General features: G+C 47.3%; 1 protein-coding gene across 2 annotated transcripts in view; it reads right to left on the reverse strand.

Annotated features, from left to right (window-relative positions):
• LOC135914666 (uncharacterized) overlaps positions 1–12,962 on the reverse strand; it is a 53,580-nt gene extending 40,618 nt beyond the window's left edge. The window contains exons 1-2 of one of the 2 annotated variants that reach the window (XM_065447600.1): positions 11,515–12,962; positions 1,159–2,744 (exon numbers count right to left, since the gene is read on the reverse strand). In XM_065447600.1, coding sequence (XP_065303672.1) covers positions 2,130–2,744; positions 11,515–12,825 — 1,926 coding nt within the window. In that variant the 5' untranslated portion in view covers positions 12,826–12,962 and the 3' untranslated portion in view covers positions 1,159–2,129. Of the gene's footprint in view, positions 1–1,158; positions 2,745–11,514 lie in introns of those variants that run through there. The other variant, XM_070537515.1, reaches the window with a different exon arrangement.
• Between the last annotated feature and the right edge of the window lie 3,322 nt (positions 12,963–16,284).

The following is a 16,284-nucleotide window of genomic DNA, read 5'->3' on the forward strand; positions in this document are numbered from 1 at the left end:
AGTCGGTCGCTGTGAATCTGCGCGATCGCTGCAATGAGGCTTCAGTCTATTACGCTCCATTTAGTTATACAAACACTATAAGAACATATTTCACATAGTTTGCTCTCAGCGTTTACCTACCTTTCACGCAAGAAGCCGGTTCGGGAGACTCCATCGCGGCGATAGCGCGCAGTGGCGTTCACTGTACGTATTCGGTAAAGAGATAGCGGCTGTAAACGATTGTGTGCTTTCAGTTTGCCCAAGATTATTATTTAGACAGTAAGAAGCTTCTCTCGTTTCGAAAATACTTGCAGAAATGTCCGGGAGAGCTCGCGCGTGGTGTTTTCAGTGAGCGCTGACAGCAAAACCTATGAGGAGCGCGCCACGTGATCCCTCATACTACGCCAGTGAGGCGCTTCCGATAGAGGGCGACTCCGTAACTCCTCGCCGCCAATATAAGCAGCTGCGCTTGCCTCTGCTAGACACTCACGAGGCGAGACGCCTCCTGGAGACAAAGCTGCTCGTTGGAATGAGAAGCGAAGGTTGCGGCGTGCTACAGAGACTGTTTCTAGGTGGCTTTGGCTCAACTCTTGCAAGATGGGCTGGGTGGGAACCGAACCAGGGTCTCCGGAGTGTTAGACGGAGACGCTACCACTGAGCCACGAATACGATGCTTCAAAGCGGTACAAAACCGCCTCTAGTGAATGCGGTGTTGCCTTAGAAACGAGCTGTTTCTAAGGGTCAGGCGTGCGTCGCTTGCTCAGGCGCACATTTCGTTGCCGCGCCGAACGCTGCGTTGCTCGACGCTCACTGCGTCCAATTCGGGGCGCGTAGTCGCTGCGCCGTAGCCCATTGTCTTACATCCCTTGGCGGGTCGACGGGAACGCTATCGCGTTCCACTCTTGAAGGCGAAACAGAGTAACGCATGAGTTGTTTCTTCGTCTAGCCGAACCAAATATAGCCAAGCAACAGCAGTTCACCAGGCTAAACAGTGGTTCAACAACTAAAATAAAGGCTAGTATGCTTCGCATCCTGGGCTTAACCTTAGCTAAGCCACAGCCATTTCTTTAAGCAACGCAGAAGTATCGAAGCGAGCTAGACTATTTTATGTGAATAGACGTTGAAACAAACTGCTCATGAGAAAAACTCTTAAATGTGTTCAACGATATCAACGAGATATTACAGAGCGCAGGTAAACGCTTTTATTCGGAACGTGCTCGTGCTATCTTGATAACGCAAAGGTGCTGATCAGAGTCAAAAATGCGCTCGTCTTGGCTTAAAATGCATAAGCGTTTCTCGGCAGTGTAAGCCGCACTGCAATTGTTAGGGATTGTTCAACGCTATAGAACAATACAAGCTACTGTTCAAGCTTGAAGAATAGCTTAAATGTGTGTGTGGCTTTTAAACAAGGTCCTCCTTAAAAGAGGACTGTTGTGCTCGCACAAGGGGAATATCTTACCAGCTACAGCCAAGAATTGTTCACGTTAACTAATGAGATGTAAACAGCCGTCATGCCCAAACAAAACCCGCAGGACGTTTATAAATCTGCTAAAACTGACGCCAAGGCTTACGAATGTGCAGTTCTCTCGACATAAAGGAACGTAAAGTAACGCCCTATATTTGAAGACCACATAACAGAGCAGTTCCCGAACAGCACTAGGTGTCGAAAAGTTCGTCACTGTAGAGTAGCCCACTGAACACGTTTCGATCCACGGAAATCTACACAACAAGCAACAAAGAGTCTGTAACACGCCTTTAAAGCGATTCCTACTGACAGCACTGATATTATCTATGTTCACCAGCTACGCTAAAGCAGGAGCCATTATTTTTGAAAACCGCCGGGCGACAAAATAAATTACGCAGAGAAACTCACGAACCAGAAAAAAAATTCTACACGACCGCCATCCTTCACGCTAGTTCCATATATATCACAATAAAGCAGCTTGGCAAATTCGGAAACGCAGAAACAGTTTCGCAAGTGATGGAAACATTTAGATGCAAAATAGGGCACTGCGAAAGGGAAATGAGACCAATGTTCGTGCGAGTTGTTCTCGAACTGTGCGGTGGCACACCAATAAGCATGATTCTCGTTGCTGCCCTCGTTGTCGTCTCGTAGTTCCACAGGTGCTAGAGGACACACAGCGCGTCACTCATCGCCGCGGCTTTCCGCAGGCGTCCACTGCGTTCCGCATAGGCGTCCCCGCACAGTCGAAAGCCTTGAAGAACTCCTCGAAGTTCCGCATCTGCGCCGACGCTCTCACTCCACTCCCATAGGAACCCCTCGGGAGACAAACGTGGTGCACAAAGAAGAGTATGAAGAACACCTGGCTGGCCGACAATCTGTGGTAGCCAAATACCGGGGCCCGGTCGTGCCAGCTGGGTGTTGCAAAGGCGCGGACCGCGGCTGACATCGACAAAATTGGGTACTTCAGTTCAGTGTCCACAACACCTCCACTTTGTCGTCGAAGGCAGCGCAGGTGCGCTGCCAGCCCTTCCCAGCTGTCGGTGTCCCGTTGTGCGTGTTCGAAAATCTTCTCCCATAGGACGTCGGCAAGCATTACGCCCAGCACGGCCGCATTGATGACACCTGCGCCGTCGGCTATGCTGCGGTTTCCTCCGGCGGTCTCCTTGCCGAAACTGAGAAGCGCGTAGACGCTTGCCGTAACGGCGATCTGGTTGCCGAATCTCACGAGGGATGTGTGAGACAAGTCGACGCGCCGACTGTACAACGCAGAGAGGCCCCGCAGAGCACTGCTGCTGCGTATCTGAAATAAGAATACACCGTTTTAATTGCACGTAGGCAGCCAACTTGATCCGCAAAACCGAGAAAACAATATAAGTGTTTCGCGTGCTATACGAATGAATTGCTTACAACTGAGTGCCTGTAAACATGCCTCGAAATCATTGAATCACGAACAGCCAGTTTTTCCGTCCTGGTTAGAGTTACTGTATGATATACATATCATAAGAAGCCAACAAACACTGACACCAAGGACAACATAGGGAAAATTACTTGTGTTTCATAAATGAAATAAAGAAGTAATTTTCCCTATGTTGTCCTTGGTGTCAGTGTTTGTTGGCTTCTTATGATATGACTAATAAAAATCGGGCCCCTCGGTTAACCCCCTTTCTTCTCGTTATTACATAACGAGGGTCTCGAATCCCGCAACATTGATGCCTTCAGGTAGCATATGTGGGTTTATTGACCAGTTGCCTTCACCCTAAAAGATCATGTTCTCGTGACGCCTGCGGCGAAAAAGACGTTCCACGTCCGCCGCCAAGGTCTGTGAGTGGTGGCACTGGCTAACACTCCCAGGGTTCTACTAGGACACATAAATACCCAAGAAAGGGGATGGAAAAACGGCGCCGCGGTAGCTCAATTGGTAGAGCATCGCACGCGAAATGCGAAGGTTGTGGGTTCGGTTCCCATTTGCGGCAAGTTGTTTTATCATCCACTTTAATTTCCATTAATTTATGGTTTCTTTATTTCATTTATTAAACACAAGTAATTTTCCCTATGTTTCTTTTGGTGTCAGTGTTTGTTGGCTTCTTATGATATGACTAATAAAAATCGGGCCCCTCGGTTAACCCCCTTTCTTCTCGTGTATGATATACAGGCACTCTATTTTTAATTCTCAGTGGCTCCACTAAGCAGTCATCAAAAATAGTGATATGGCAGAACGTTCGCTCCTACTTTCTGGTTGGTTATATATCTATACGGGATATCTCGGAGCGATTCAGACGCGTCCGACAATATACGGTCAGACAACAACCGCTTTTTGTGTAAAGGAATCTAAAACAGAACCAATGACCGCTGATTGCAGCCCATGAGGCTATACCACAGAGTCACCGCTAAAGATGGCAATCTCACTACGAGATCGCAGGGCCCTGCAATGCGTGGAAGCGGGGTGTCACTGAAGATCTCTGGCTTACGGTATACACTAATGATCGGTGGTAGGTCTACACTTTCAACAATTAAGCTCAATTAATTTCACTCCTGCATTACTCAACATGCTCGCGAAAGCTCAAACCAAGCTGATTACACCCTCACAGGAGATGATGTACTGCGTCACTGTTTACGACCCACCTGGAGGCACTGACGTTACAATTCATTGACAAGTACAGAACTGAAACATCCGAATAAAAGCAATAGAACGTACTATTAAGAATGAAGGAGCGGCGGCGACTAAATGGGTGCGACAAATAAATGGCAGTAACAAACTGCGCTAAATGTAGCTCCAGTACCATGCTCCCTTTCGCACGACCTACCAATCTAAGTCATGTTTTCATAGACCCTTGGATAACAGGTTTCATTATGCTTGCTGTGTCATGGTGACAGACAATTCGACTATACCATTCTACATTTAAACACTCATTCTGTGTACATTTAAATGTTGGCGCAGGTTCCCTGCTCACTGTCATTCTCTTGACGCGCCAATTTGTGGATAAATATTATACCCCTGTCAAGCGAGCAACTTAAGTGCACCTACGGGATGTGCACTTAGGGACCTTGAGTGACACATTACGCTACGCGGTGCTAAACGAAGAAACAGAGCGCACTAGCAGTAAAAAAAAATGTCGACAGACTAAGAGCGCGTTTTCGAAGATGTAGATTGCAACGAACTTTTTTAAAATGATTCTTTTACGTTGTATTATAAATAAAAACAGACTTAATATTTTTTCAACCGAAGAAAACGAGATTTCTTTTTATTATTATAAGAACATTGCAAGTCAACGCCGGCTAAGACGAGTGGAGTGAAGTGCAGTCTTCTGGGAGTTACACTCCACTTGAGAAGTTCTGATTTGGCAAAGTGTACTTAAACTGAGTGAACACTCTCCGTAAGCGCACTTAACTTGCCCGCTTGACAGGGGTTATTAGTATGACTGTGACCAGCAAATTTGACTGCTACGTTGCTTTGTGCGGATATCATGGCGGAGATGCTGAACAAGAACTACGTCCAGCTGGTTTCCGCTTCCGTGCGTAGGCTCAAAGTGGGAGGACTAAACAAGGTATTTCTCCCACCTGCACCCGATGCAAACTACCTGGATGTTCAAACAGCCAGCGATAATGAATCGATATTCAGTCACTTGAAAAGAGGCGCAATATTTGTGACGCTTCAGGCGCGCGCACGAAGATGGCGCCACCGTGTGGGCGCCCAATATTGCGATAATGTAAATACCGGAGAACATGCAAGTGGGTAATATTCGGAAAGATTACTCTTTTGCACAATTCATTGCGCTCGCCAACGACATTTGTATATTTTGTACCCTTAAAAGCGGTCTTTCGACTTTCATCTGAATTATTAAAGAATGCGTTTCATAATTCTTGGTGTTACCTATAACGCGATATGTTACAGCTATCTGGTGAACAAGATGAGGTTATAACGCAACTTCTTTAGCTGGCAGCGCCTTGCTCGTCTAGAGCGGTTGGCACGTTTCCGTATGATAGTTGGTCCTACGTTGGAAGTACGTACAGCGCGAGATGATCAAGGGAGAGCAAGGAGCGATGCCGTGCTTGTTTGTAGTGGGTCCGAATCAGAGTAATTGGATTACTTTTTTGAAACCGAAGTAATCACGAGAAACGTTTCTTATCTGATTTACTTTTCCGGGGTCATCATCATCATCATCTTCAGCCTGGTTACGCCCACTGCAGGGCAAAGGCCTCTCCCATACTTCTCCAACTACCCCGGTCATGTACTAATTGTCGCCATGTTGTCCTTGCAAACGTTTTAATCTCATCCGCCCGCCTAACTTCCTGCCGCCCTCTGCTACGCTTCCCTTCCCTTGGAATTCATTCCTTAACTCTTAATGACCATTGGTTATCTTCCCTCCTTATTACGTGTCCTGCCCATGCCCATCTCTTTTTCCTGATTTTAACGAAGATATCATTAACTCGCGTTTGTTCCCTCACCCAATCTGCTCTTTTCTTATCCCTTAACGTTATACCTATCATTCTCCTTTCCATAGCTCGTTGCGTCGTCCTCAATTTAAGTAGAACCCTTTTCGTAAGCCTCCAGGTTTCTGCCCCGTACGTGAGTACTGGTAAGACACAGATGTTATAAACTTTTGTCTTGAGGGATAATGGCAACTTGCTCTTCATGATCTGAGAATGCCTGCCAAACGCACGCCAGCCCATTCTTATTCTTCTGATTATTTCAGTCTCAAGGTCCGGGTCCGCAGTCGCTATCTGTCTTAACTAGGTGTATTCCCTTACCAATTCAAGTGCCTCACTACCTATCGTAAACTGCTGTTCTCTTCCGAAACTGTTAAACATTACTTTAGTTTTCTACAGATTAATTTTTAGACCCACCCTTCGGCTTTGCCTCTCCAGGTCAGTGAACATGCATTGCAGTTGGTCCCCTGAGTTACTAAGCAAGGCAATATCATCAGCGAATCGCAAGCTACTAAGGTATTCTTCATTAACTCTTATTCCCAATTCTTCCCACTCCAGGTCACTGAATACCTCTTGTAAACACGCTGTGAATAGCATTGGAGAGATCGTATCTCCCTGCCTGACGCCTTTCTTTATTGGGATTTTGTTGCTTTGCTTATGGAGGACTACGGTGGCTGTGGAGCCGCTATAGATATCTTTCAGTTTTTTTAACATACGGCTCGTCTACAACCTGATTCCGCAATGCCTCCATGACTGCTGAGGTTTCGACTGAATCAAACGCTTTCCCGTAATCAATGAAAGCATTATATAAAGGTTGGTTATATTCCGCACATTTTTCTGTCACCTGATTGATAGTGTGAATATGGTGTATTGTTGAGTAGCTTTTACGGAATCCTGCCTGGTCCCTTGGTTGACGGAAGTCTAAGATGTTTTTGATTCTGTTTGCAATTACCTTAGTAAATATTTTGTAGGCAACGGACAGTAGGCTGATCGGTCCATAATTTTTCAAGTCTTTTGCGTCCCCTTTCTTATGGATTAGAATTATGTTAGCGTTTTTCCAAGATTCCGGTACGCTCGAACTCCTGAGGCATAGCGTATACAGGGTGGCCAGTTTCTCTAGAACAATCTGCCCACCATCCTTCAACAAATCTGCTGTTACGTGATCCTCCCCAGCTGCCTTCCCCCTTTGCATAGCTCCCAAGGCTTTCTTTACTTATTTCGGCGTTACGTGTGGGATTTCCAATTCCTCTAGGCTATTCTCTCTTCCATTAATAGATGCCACTGGTGCTGTATAAATGCCTATAGAACTCCTCAGCCACATGAACTATCTCATCCATATTAGTAATGATATTGCCGGTTTTGTCTCTTAACGCATACATCTGATTCTTGCCAATTCCTACTTTTTTCTTCACTGCTTTTAGGCTTCCTCCGTTCCTGAGAGCATGTTTAATTCCATCCATATTATACTTCCTTATGTCAGCCGTCTTACGCTTGTTGGTTAACTTCAAAAGTTCTGCCAGTTCTATTCTAGCTGTAGGGTTAGGGGCTTTCATACATTGGCGTATCTTGATAAGATCTTTCGTCTCCTGCGATAGCTTACTTGTATCCTGTCTAAAGGACTTCTATTGCAGACTTCTGTCTGTCTTAAAGGACAGACTTCTATTGCACACTCCTTAATGATGCCCACAAGAATGTCATTCATTGCTTCAACACTAAGGTCCTCTTCCTGAGTTAAAGCCGAATACCTGTTCTGTAGCTTGATCTGGAATTCCTCTATTTTACCTCTTACCACTAACTCATTGATTGGCTTCTTCTGTACCAGTTGGACCTCTTGCACGCGAGGCGGGTATTCTACCTCTACACCACCGCTGCAACGTTTTCCGGGATGTTCGAGCGTAATTATACAAGACGCTAAGCAGACACCGGGTTGCTAGGTTACAACTGCTTCACGCAGTGATTTCAACGAGTTGGCCTCTGCGGAATGGATGTAAAAGATGTTCCTGCCACCGCTCTTAATAGGTAAACGGCAATAAGCGGTAATTAAATAATCGCCTCCAGTAAAAGCTCACTGTCCGACTACATTATGTCATCAATGTAGTACATGGTACCATACCGGCCGCGAAAGGAGAAACGAGAACATTTTACTGCGCATGTTTGCCCCGCTTATTGCAATGCGCGTCATCGACCTTCAGGTGCTTACATGGAGCGACTCTCCCTGTGAGCACGGTCACGCAATATAGGCCAGTTACTACCAACACCAAGTAAAGGAAATGACAAAAAAGGCAGTCGTCACTAAGGTGTAGCCAAATATCATTAGAATTACCAAGACAAGAAGATTCCTACGGATCCCGTATTTCAACGAAACCAGCGTGTTCGCATTTTCAGCTCGCTACAGGTAAAGCAAGTGTACGCAAGTGTAAAGCAAGTGTACGCCGCTACGACAGGGAAGCCTGGGATTCAGCTAGAGGTCAAATTTGTTGAATGTGCCGTTTTAATCAGTGGCAGAAGTAACACTGCCCGTAAGTATATCTCAAGTCAGTAAAATTCGTTCATACAACCTACAAGTCAACCTGAACGCAGCGCACGACGCAAGCGTGCCGCCATAGCACGCATACCCATATTCATGTGCATTAAGCACCCTACTCAGCAAGTGCAGCTTCCGAAACATACCAACGAGGTAGGTGAGACTGCAGACAACATATGAAAGACTAGCAAAACCACGTCGAACACAATCCTTGGTCTCCCTCACTCATGGTAAAGCACCAGTAAGTCAACAAAGCATAGACGAAGAACTTGCTGCTAAAAACCATACACAGCGGATGACAAGTCGTTTTCGAGAAGTGGAATGTTTCGTAAAAAAAGAAATCCTACAAAAGTACAATAGCTGGAAACTTCCTTAAAGATCAAGAAAATGAAGCAATACGTTTTTTACCAGTCGATTTAGCAACTAATACAACTTTTGACTATTCAACTTCATTGCTTCGAGCGAGAGGGAAAAAAGAAAGACCGGTACAAGCTTGCCTCTCGGCAAACATGCAAGAATAACAGATATGGATAGAGATGGTAACGCAATCCGAGCGAAATTTCGCGTACGTTGTTCATTTATTGATGCAAACGCGCATCAAATCGACCATCGAGCGAAAAAGCCGGCGGCTGTCTTCTGGAAAAGAGAAAAACGGCCCCTAAATTCCCGTTGGCTGGCACGCCATGCCAGACGCACTCCTCGACGGATCACAGCGAGCGAAAGGGAACACCTGCTGAGCTAGCGCGCCAAGTGTTGCCCGAAGGGAGAGGGAACCAACACGACGCCACGTCACCCTGCCTCCCGCTCGCAGAAGCCTGTGTTATCCACGCGCATCTTGTCCGCGCAAGTTCTCGCCTGCGTTCTAATTGCGCCTCGGTAACGCCAAATAAAAATGCACCAAGCCAACGCCTCCGAAATAGCAGACCTGTGCACCCTGCTTTATGACGTCATGCTACTCGGAGCGATATTTCCATTGCCAAACCCGGCGTGGTTAAAGCGGTGACGTCAAAATTACCGCGGCTTACTCGGAAGCGTCCACATTAGATTCTATGACAATCGGGCGAGGGAGCATGACGTCACGGATCGAAGTCCACCGGCCTTGTGCTATCTTGGAGGCATTGGCCAAGCGCCTCAACGCGCTCGCTTACCCGCGAGGAGTTCACAACTCGAAGGACCGCTCAACGGTGTTCAACTGGACATTCGTGCTTTGAAATTCCCAACTATCTGACGTGCTTAGGGGTCCTCGGATTTCTACGCACCTCCTATCGGGCGCCGTCGTAGCAAACCTACACGCTTCTTTCCTAACTCCTCGTCAGAGATTAAACATCTTTGGCTCGTCAGGCGGCGCTGGCTCATTTGTCGCAGTCACAGAACAAAATAAATAGGTGTTGCTTTAGGGCAAAGGCAGCTCCGGAGAACTACTTGGAGAGCAAATATCATAATTGAAGTATTCCCTAAAAGCAATAGTCGCATTAGATCTTTGAACACGTGAACTGTATCGAGCGGAGAGAAACCGAGTAATACGGAATTTCTTTTTTTCAATTTTTTTAATACCTACGTCTATTTCTTAGGCGACTTGCAGGAATCAGGGCCTGAATTCAAAATACAATTCATACGCCAAAGTAAAAAGTAACAGACAGCATATAAGCGAAGGCTTATGTGCTGTCTATCAACATATAAGCCAGCCAAAAGCAAAGCTTCTTACGAAATAAAAGCTTTCTGAATAAGGCCTAGAGGCGCTTGTAAAAATATAAGCTCTCGAACCGACCGCTTCCACAAATCGAAAGGTCGAAACTAAGGACACAATTGAGAGTGGAGTTATACGAAAGGATAGACAGTTGGGCGAGTTGGTACGGTAACATGATTTTGGCTTCTAGCGCGAAGTGAAACAGGGACACAGAAAGGAGCAGACAGGACCAGCGCTAACTCTCAATTACATTTTTATTAAAACGAAGAACATATATATAGGTGATTGCAAAAACCGTAGCACAAGAACATGACAAGGTAAAAAGCACCAGTTAAACGTATCAGGGGGTAGGAAGTCAAAGAACAACAACAAAAAAAAGATAACTTCAGATTAGGGCCAAGAAGCCACTGCTAGAATTTTCTTCCTGTCATTCTAAACTTCTTAGCAGGGTATAGCTTATTCAACTCTTAGGTGTGCCATTACTAAGTCATCTCCGCACAATATGCAACAAAGTTTTTCACAACACATAGAAAGGCTTAGAAAGGCTAGCTATCCCGTGCATTTATTATCACTAACCTGCGAAAAACTTTTAAAATGGGTAAAAAGCCCCGGTAAGAAACAAGAAAAACAGAAAAAAGAAACAAAGTTTGCTGTAGTACCCTTCATACATAGATTATCCCATGGTTTAAGGAATGTGGCCAATAGGTATGACGTCAGTACCGCTTTCTCGGCCCCACGCAAGTTGTCTAACATGTGTCCTATGATAAATAGGATACTTGAACAGGGAGGCAAAAAAAGCAAAGATGATTGCGGAGTTAAACATGTGTCCCCTTTTGTGCCTTGCAACACGGGTATAGTTTATCAGATTCCACTCGAGTGCGGGAAAGCTTACATTGGACAGAGCGGTAGGTGCATTAACATTAGACTAAAAGAACACAAACATTCACTAAACAACCCTAACGCATCACATTTAGCGGCAGATTGTTTCGATTGTGGTTGCAAACCTTTCTTTGAAGACACAAAAATTATTTGTAGACACAGATGCCAAACAACGCGTGAAATTATCGAGGCATTCCACCACATAAAAAGATCAGGAGAACCCTTGCGTCAGTCAAGCTTCGTTGTCACTGTTAGATTGCGAATTTCAGCACCTTCGCAATACGTCTACTAATCTGAAGTAATCTTTTTTAAGTAAACCCCTGATATGTTTAACTGATGCTTTTTACCTTGTCATGTTCTTGTGCTACGGTTCTTGCAGTCACCTATATATATGTTCTTCGTTTTAATAAAAATTTCCCCGAGAGTTAGGGCTCGTCCTGTCTGCACCTTTCTGTGTCCCTGCTTCACTTCGCGCTAGAAGCCAAAATCATGGAGTTATACGATTGGACGCTGCCTATGCTCTATTAGGTAAAAAATAATCTCGCTACTCACCTGATAATAGAAGCTCCGAATTTCAAACTTATTCTCGAAGTAGTTCTCGCTTATGGAGGGCAGATGGCGCTTGTAGGGCGCAGTCAGGTTTTCAGGCAAAACAATATGAATGCTTCGCACCACACTCCGCACCGCGTTGGCGTCCAGGTGGGCAGAGAAGAAAACTTGGGCGTCCGCAATCACGGCTTCAGAGATCTTGTTAAACATTTCCAGCACAACCTGGTCACGGTCTGGGCTAGTCATCTGCTGCGTCGCCAACACATCCCAGAATGGAGAAAGTCTCATGGTTAGTATTTCGCAAAGCGCCGCGTGATCCACTCCGCTAGCCTCCTGCCCAATTTCGTCGTCAAACGTGGCCAGCGTCGAGTGTATGGCGAAGTACAGTAGCGCGGCTGCTTGAACGAGGATGTTTTTGTCCGTCAATATGCTTAAGACTGCCGCGACGTCGGGAGGGTTTTCGATGGCAATCACTGGGAATGCGCTCAACATCTCTTGCCACGTAGATATGCCCTCCTTTGGAAACTGTTCGCCTAACAACGGTATCGGGACGATAGAGTGCTCACTATCAGAGGTCTTGCGCGTCATGCGTAATCGGCGAATTAGACTAAGCACGTCTGCCTGCGTAGCGTTTATGCCAGCGTGTCTCCTGGCAGCCTCGAACATGGCATGTCCGGCACTTGACGCTTCTAAATCGATATATGGCGCAAGCTGAACGCGTATGACGTAGGTGGATTCTTTTTTCTCGAATGATAATTTGTAGTACATGTATAACACGCTGGCAATTGCGTACCTGAAGTGTAGCAGACCCACAAGCTTGATCAAGTCCACGTTTCGCGCCGTGCTTGTAGAGGTTCCCGACCAGCGGCGAAAGAGGTCCATGACGGCTTCCACTGCGTTCTCTGCAGTGAACAGATTTTTGACGCCTGCGATGAGGCAGCTCTTGTGGTTCCACCAAATTATATCGCTGACCGGTGAGCGCAGTATGGCCTGGAGAGTAGGGTGAACCACGAGCGATGTGAACACTCGATCCGCAATCGCGCTGCGGTCCACTCCACTCTTTTTGTAGCAGGCATAACTGAGAATGTCAGTGCACGGATCGTTTGACAGGTTGGCCAGCGTCAGTATCGTCTCCGTGGCGTCGGGGCAGCAGAATGGCGGGACTTCGGGCAATGCACCACTGGAGCTTGTAAACTCGTTCATCAAGATCCACACGAGTGCCACCAATCCGGAAAGAAGTAGTGTCGCGAGCAGAACGACAAGCGCCACGACAGCGCGAGGGCCAGAGCTGCTCGGCGCCTCGTCGTTGGGCATTTGCTGCGAGAAGCGTCTTCCGATAGCCAGTACGTTCGCCGCGGGCAACTCGTGCAACGCTCCGGCTTCTTCTTCTCTGGCCCGTGCCACGTGCCATACGACTGACCGCGAGCCGCGCCAAAACCAGGCAATCGAAACGAAGTGGTGAAGAATTTGTGGATGTAGATCCTTGGGATATACTGGCACGTACCAACTCTGGGCGATTGGTTGAGAATCGGGTAGATCGAAGCAGGATGTCAGATAAGTGTGAAAAATTTTATACTGGCTAAGTTAGAATCGAAACATAGAGCTTGGAGAGCCTGCATGATTTTGTAAATATGAAAATTTTATCATAACCATGAAAATAAAAATATTCGAATTTGGTGAAATAAAAGAAGGCTTAAAATATTGTCTTCAGACTTTAAGCCTCATTTATCCTAGAGGAAAATGTTGAACGGAAACATTAACCTTCCCGTCACTGTGCCCAAGTGTAGAGGCACGCAAAGATAGTACATTCTGAACAGTTAAATCTAATCCAAGAAGGCCCAGTGGTGTTTCTAGGGTTCCTTTTCTTAAACAAACACCATGACATTTACTCGCACTTTAGATCATACCGTTCCCGAAGTCTTTTGTTCATGAGAACTGTTTTTCATTCCATGACCGCTTTCATTTACAGCAGCTCCTCTTTCAGGATTTGCGGAAACGCTATCACGAACCGTAATCGCGAACCAGAAAATGAACTTACAAGTTTGTTTACTTTTTGACGTGAAACGTCTTTCATTTCGGTCAGTCTAGACGGTCGGTTGCTAAAAACCGTATGCAAAGCTATTGTCAGTAAAGAAATGTAACGAAATCATGTTATGCTAATATCATTTACATGTTTGCAATCCTAGTAGGCAGACACTATGTCTTGGTTTGCCTGCGTAGAGGAAACACGCCATTACTCAATCATCTATTTGTCGCGTGCACAGATGGCACCGCTGTGGCGCCACGCGTTTACGCATTCGGAGGCAAATTTAGTTTAGGCAAATTCATTAAGGGTTACGGACTGGATTCCAAGGGAAGGGAAGCGCAGCAGGGGGCGCAAGAAAGTTAGGTGGGCGGATGAGATTAAGAAGTTTGCAGGGACGGCATGGCCACAATTAGCACATGACCGGGGTTGTTGGAGAAGTATGGGAGAGGCCCTTGCACTGCAGTGGGCGTGACCAGGCTGACGATGATGACTGAGCGTTCTGTCCCGCATCGGATTCGTTCAGCTTTGTCAGGAGTATGTCAAACATTCGCTCCGTCTTGTTCGTCAATCTGATCACCATCTCTTCGACTGCGTCTATCTTCCTAGCTCCTGATCTGGGTCTCTTCAGAACATGTGCGTGGTCCACAGCGTCTTCCGTAGGTGGCGCATCGCTCATGCCTTTGCGCTTGGAGTCGGCTGTCTCCGGCGGTTCTTCTTCTCCGTAACACATGTCCATCTGCCCTACCTCGCCTCCTGTCGCGTTCGCATATCGCCTCGCTCGGCGGCCTCGCGGGAGGTGGAGGAGAATATCCTCTCATGCCCTTCAAGATTTCGTTCAGCGTCTGCTCTGGCTCGTCGATTTTTCCCGCTCATTGTTCATTCTGCTTTCTCGCCCTGCCTAGCTCTTCTCGAAGTTCCTTATTCTCTCGCTCCATTTTCTCCACCCTCGCCGCCAGGAAGCCGTCGGGTCGCCCCTCGTGCTGCTATAGAGGGGGGAGCTCTCTACAGAACAACCATTTCTTCCCGCAACTACGTCGGACCAGGTGACCTTCTGCGGCCCTGCCTGTATCTCGCCAAGTGTGGCCCGCTTACAGTCTGGCAGGGGGCGGTTTCGGCTTCCGTTGCGGCTTCCACTCTGACTCCGGCTTCGACTTCTGCTCTTACCTCTGTTACGACTTCGGCTACATCTTCTTCTCGGCAAGAAAGATACGATCTAGAGCGACGTTGGCCTTTTCCCTCCGCCATACTGTAAACCTATGGTGATGGTATCCGGTGAGGGGTCGTCTTTCCTTCTTCCAATGTGCGTTCCCTTTCTTCTCTGCTTCTCGCTCGCCACCTTCTTTCCTTTACTATGTGCGGCAACTTGTATTTTGCCTTACACATTCGGTAGTGGTCGGCCGTGAGGTGCGCCTCGCCGCAGGTCACGCACTTGGGCGTCCACTCGTGTTCGATGATTGGGTTCTTCGAAACGCAGGTCGGACATAGCTTGACCTCCAGTCTTGGGCACACGTCAGGTGGGTGGCCGAGCCTGCCGCACTCCTTGCAGTAGTCCATCTGTTTCCGATACAACCATGCTCTCATCATGATGCTATTGAAGTACGTCCATGTGGGGACTCTGTTTCCCTCGTACACCAATATAACGGTGGTGGTACTGCCAAGCCGCTTGGCGTATATGTTATGTTGGCGCATGGTTTCTCGAGTTCACCAGCGCGTGCATGAGCTGGTCTTGCGTATACTTCAGCTGAATGTTGCGGATAACCCGTTTTACCATTTGCTCAGCCGCCGAAACATACGCGTTGGTCTCGTGCCTCTTTCCGTTGGTCGTCAACACCTTGATCTTAGCGATTTTCGTCGCAGTTGTCTCGTCCGGTGTGCTTATAACCAGGATGTTTTGCATACGATTGCGACAGATAGTTAACATCTCGTGCTCTCCCACTACCACATCTCGGCGTATCGCCTCGTCGCGACTCTTTCCGCACGTGTTCTTTATATTCAGCCCGTATATCGGTCAAACAATTATCTTGATATCACCCCTGTGTATTATGGGCATCCTTCTTGCTCGGAGAACTTTGCTCACTATGCTTCAGCCGCCTAGGCGCATCGGTCTTCGCGAGCGGGTGTCGTCCTTTCCCGCGATCTCGTTAGCGTTCGTGCGGTGCCCTCTTCCGTGTGTAACTTCGATCCAACCGCCCGCAACCCATTCACTGTCTTCTGCCAAAGAAACGCGTTTTAACGCGATAGCGTTAAGGATCTCGTGTCGCAGAAAAGCCGGTGTCGTCGGCGTCGGTGTCGGCGTCCGCGGCGTTGGCCGTGAGCGATAAATCACGACAGGCACTTCATAAATGAAAAGCAACTTCCAAGATGTGCTGGGTGGGAATCGAACCAGGGTCTCCAGAGTGTGAGACGGAGACGCTACCACTCCGCCACGAGTTCGATGCTTCCATGCGGTACAAACGCGCCTCTAGTGAATGCGATGTTGCCTTCGAAACGAGCCGTGGAAAGTTATACTGTGGTGTATATCGGTAATTATGAACATGTAATTTACAGAAGTCGCAATTACACGAGTAGCGAAGTGCGTTTCGCTGCATTTCTTCTGCGCTTTCCGCACACGGAGAGCCATCTTGCGGCAAACACAGAAGACCCCCTCCTCTCCATGTACGGCGCTGCCCCGACAGATGGCGCGCCACGCGCGCATTGGAGCTGTCGCGGCTCGGACTCTCTCCCCTGACAACGCTTCGCCTTGCTCC

Source organism: Dermacentor albipictus, chromosome 4 (genome assembly GCF_038994185.2).
Source record: "Dermacentor albipictus isolate Rhodes 1998 colony chromosome 4, USDA_Dalb.pri_finalv2, whole genome shotgun sequence".
Lineage (NCBI taxonomy): Eukaryota > Metazoa > Arthropoda > Arachnida > Ixodida > Ixodidae > Dermacentor > Dermacentor albipictus.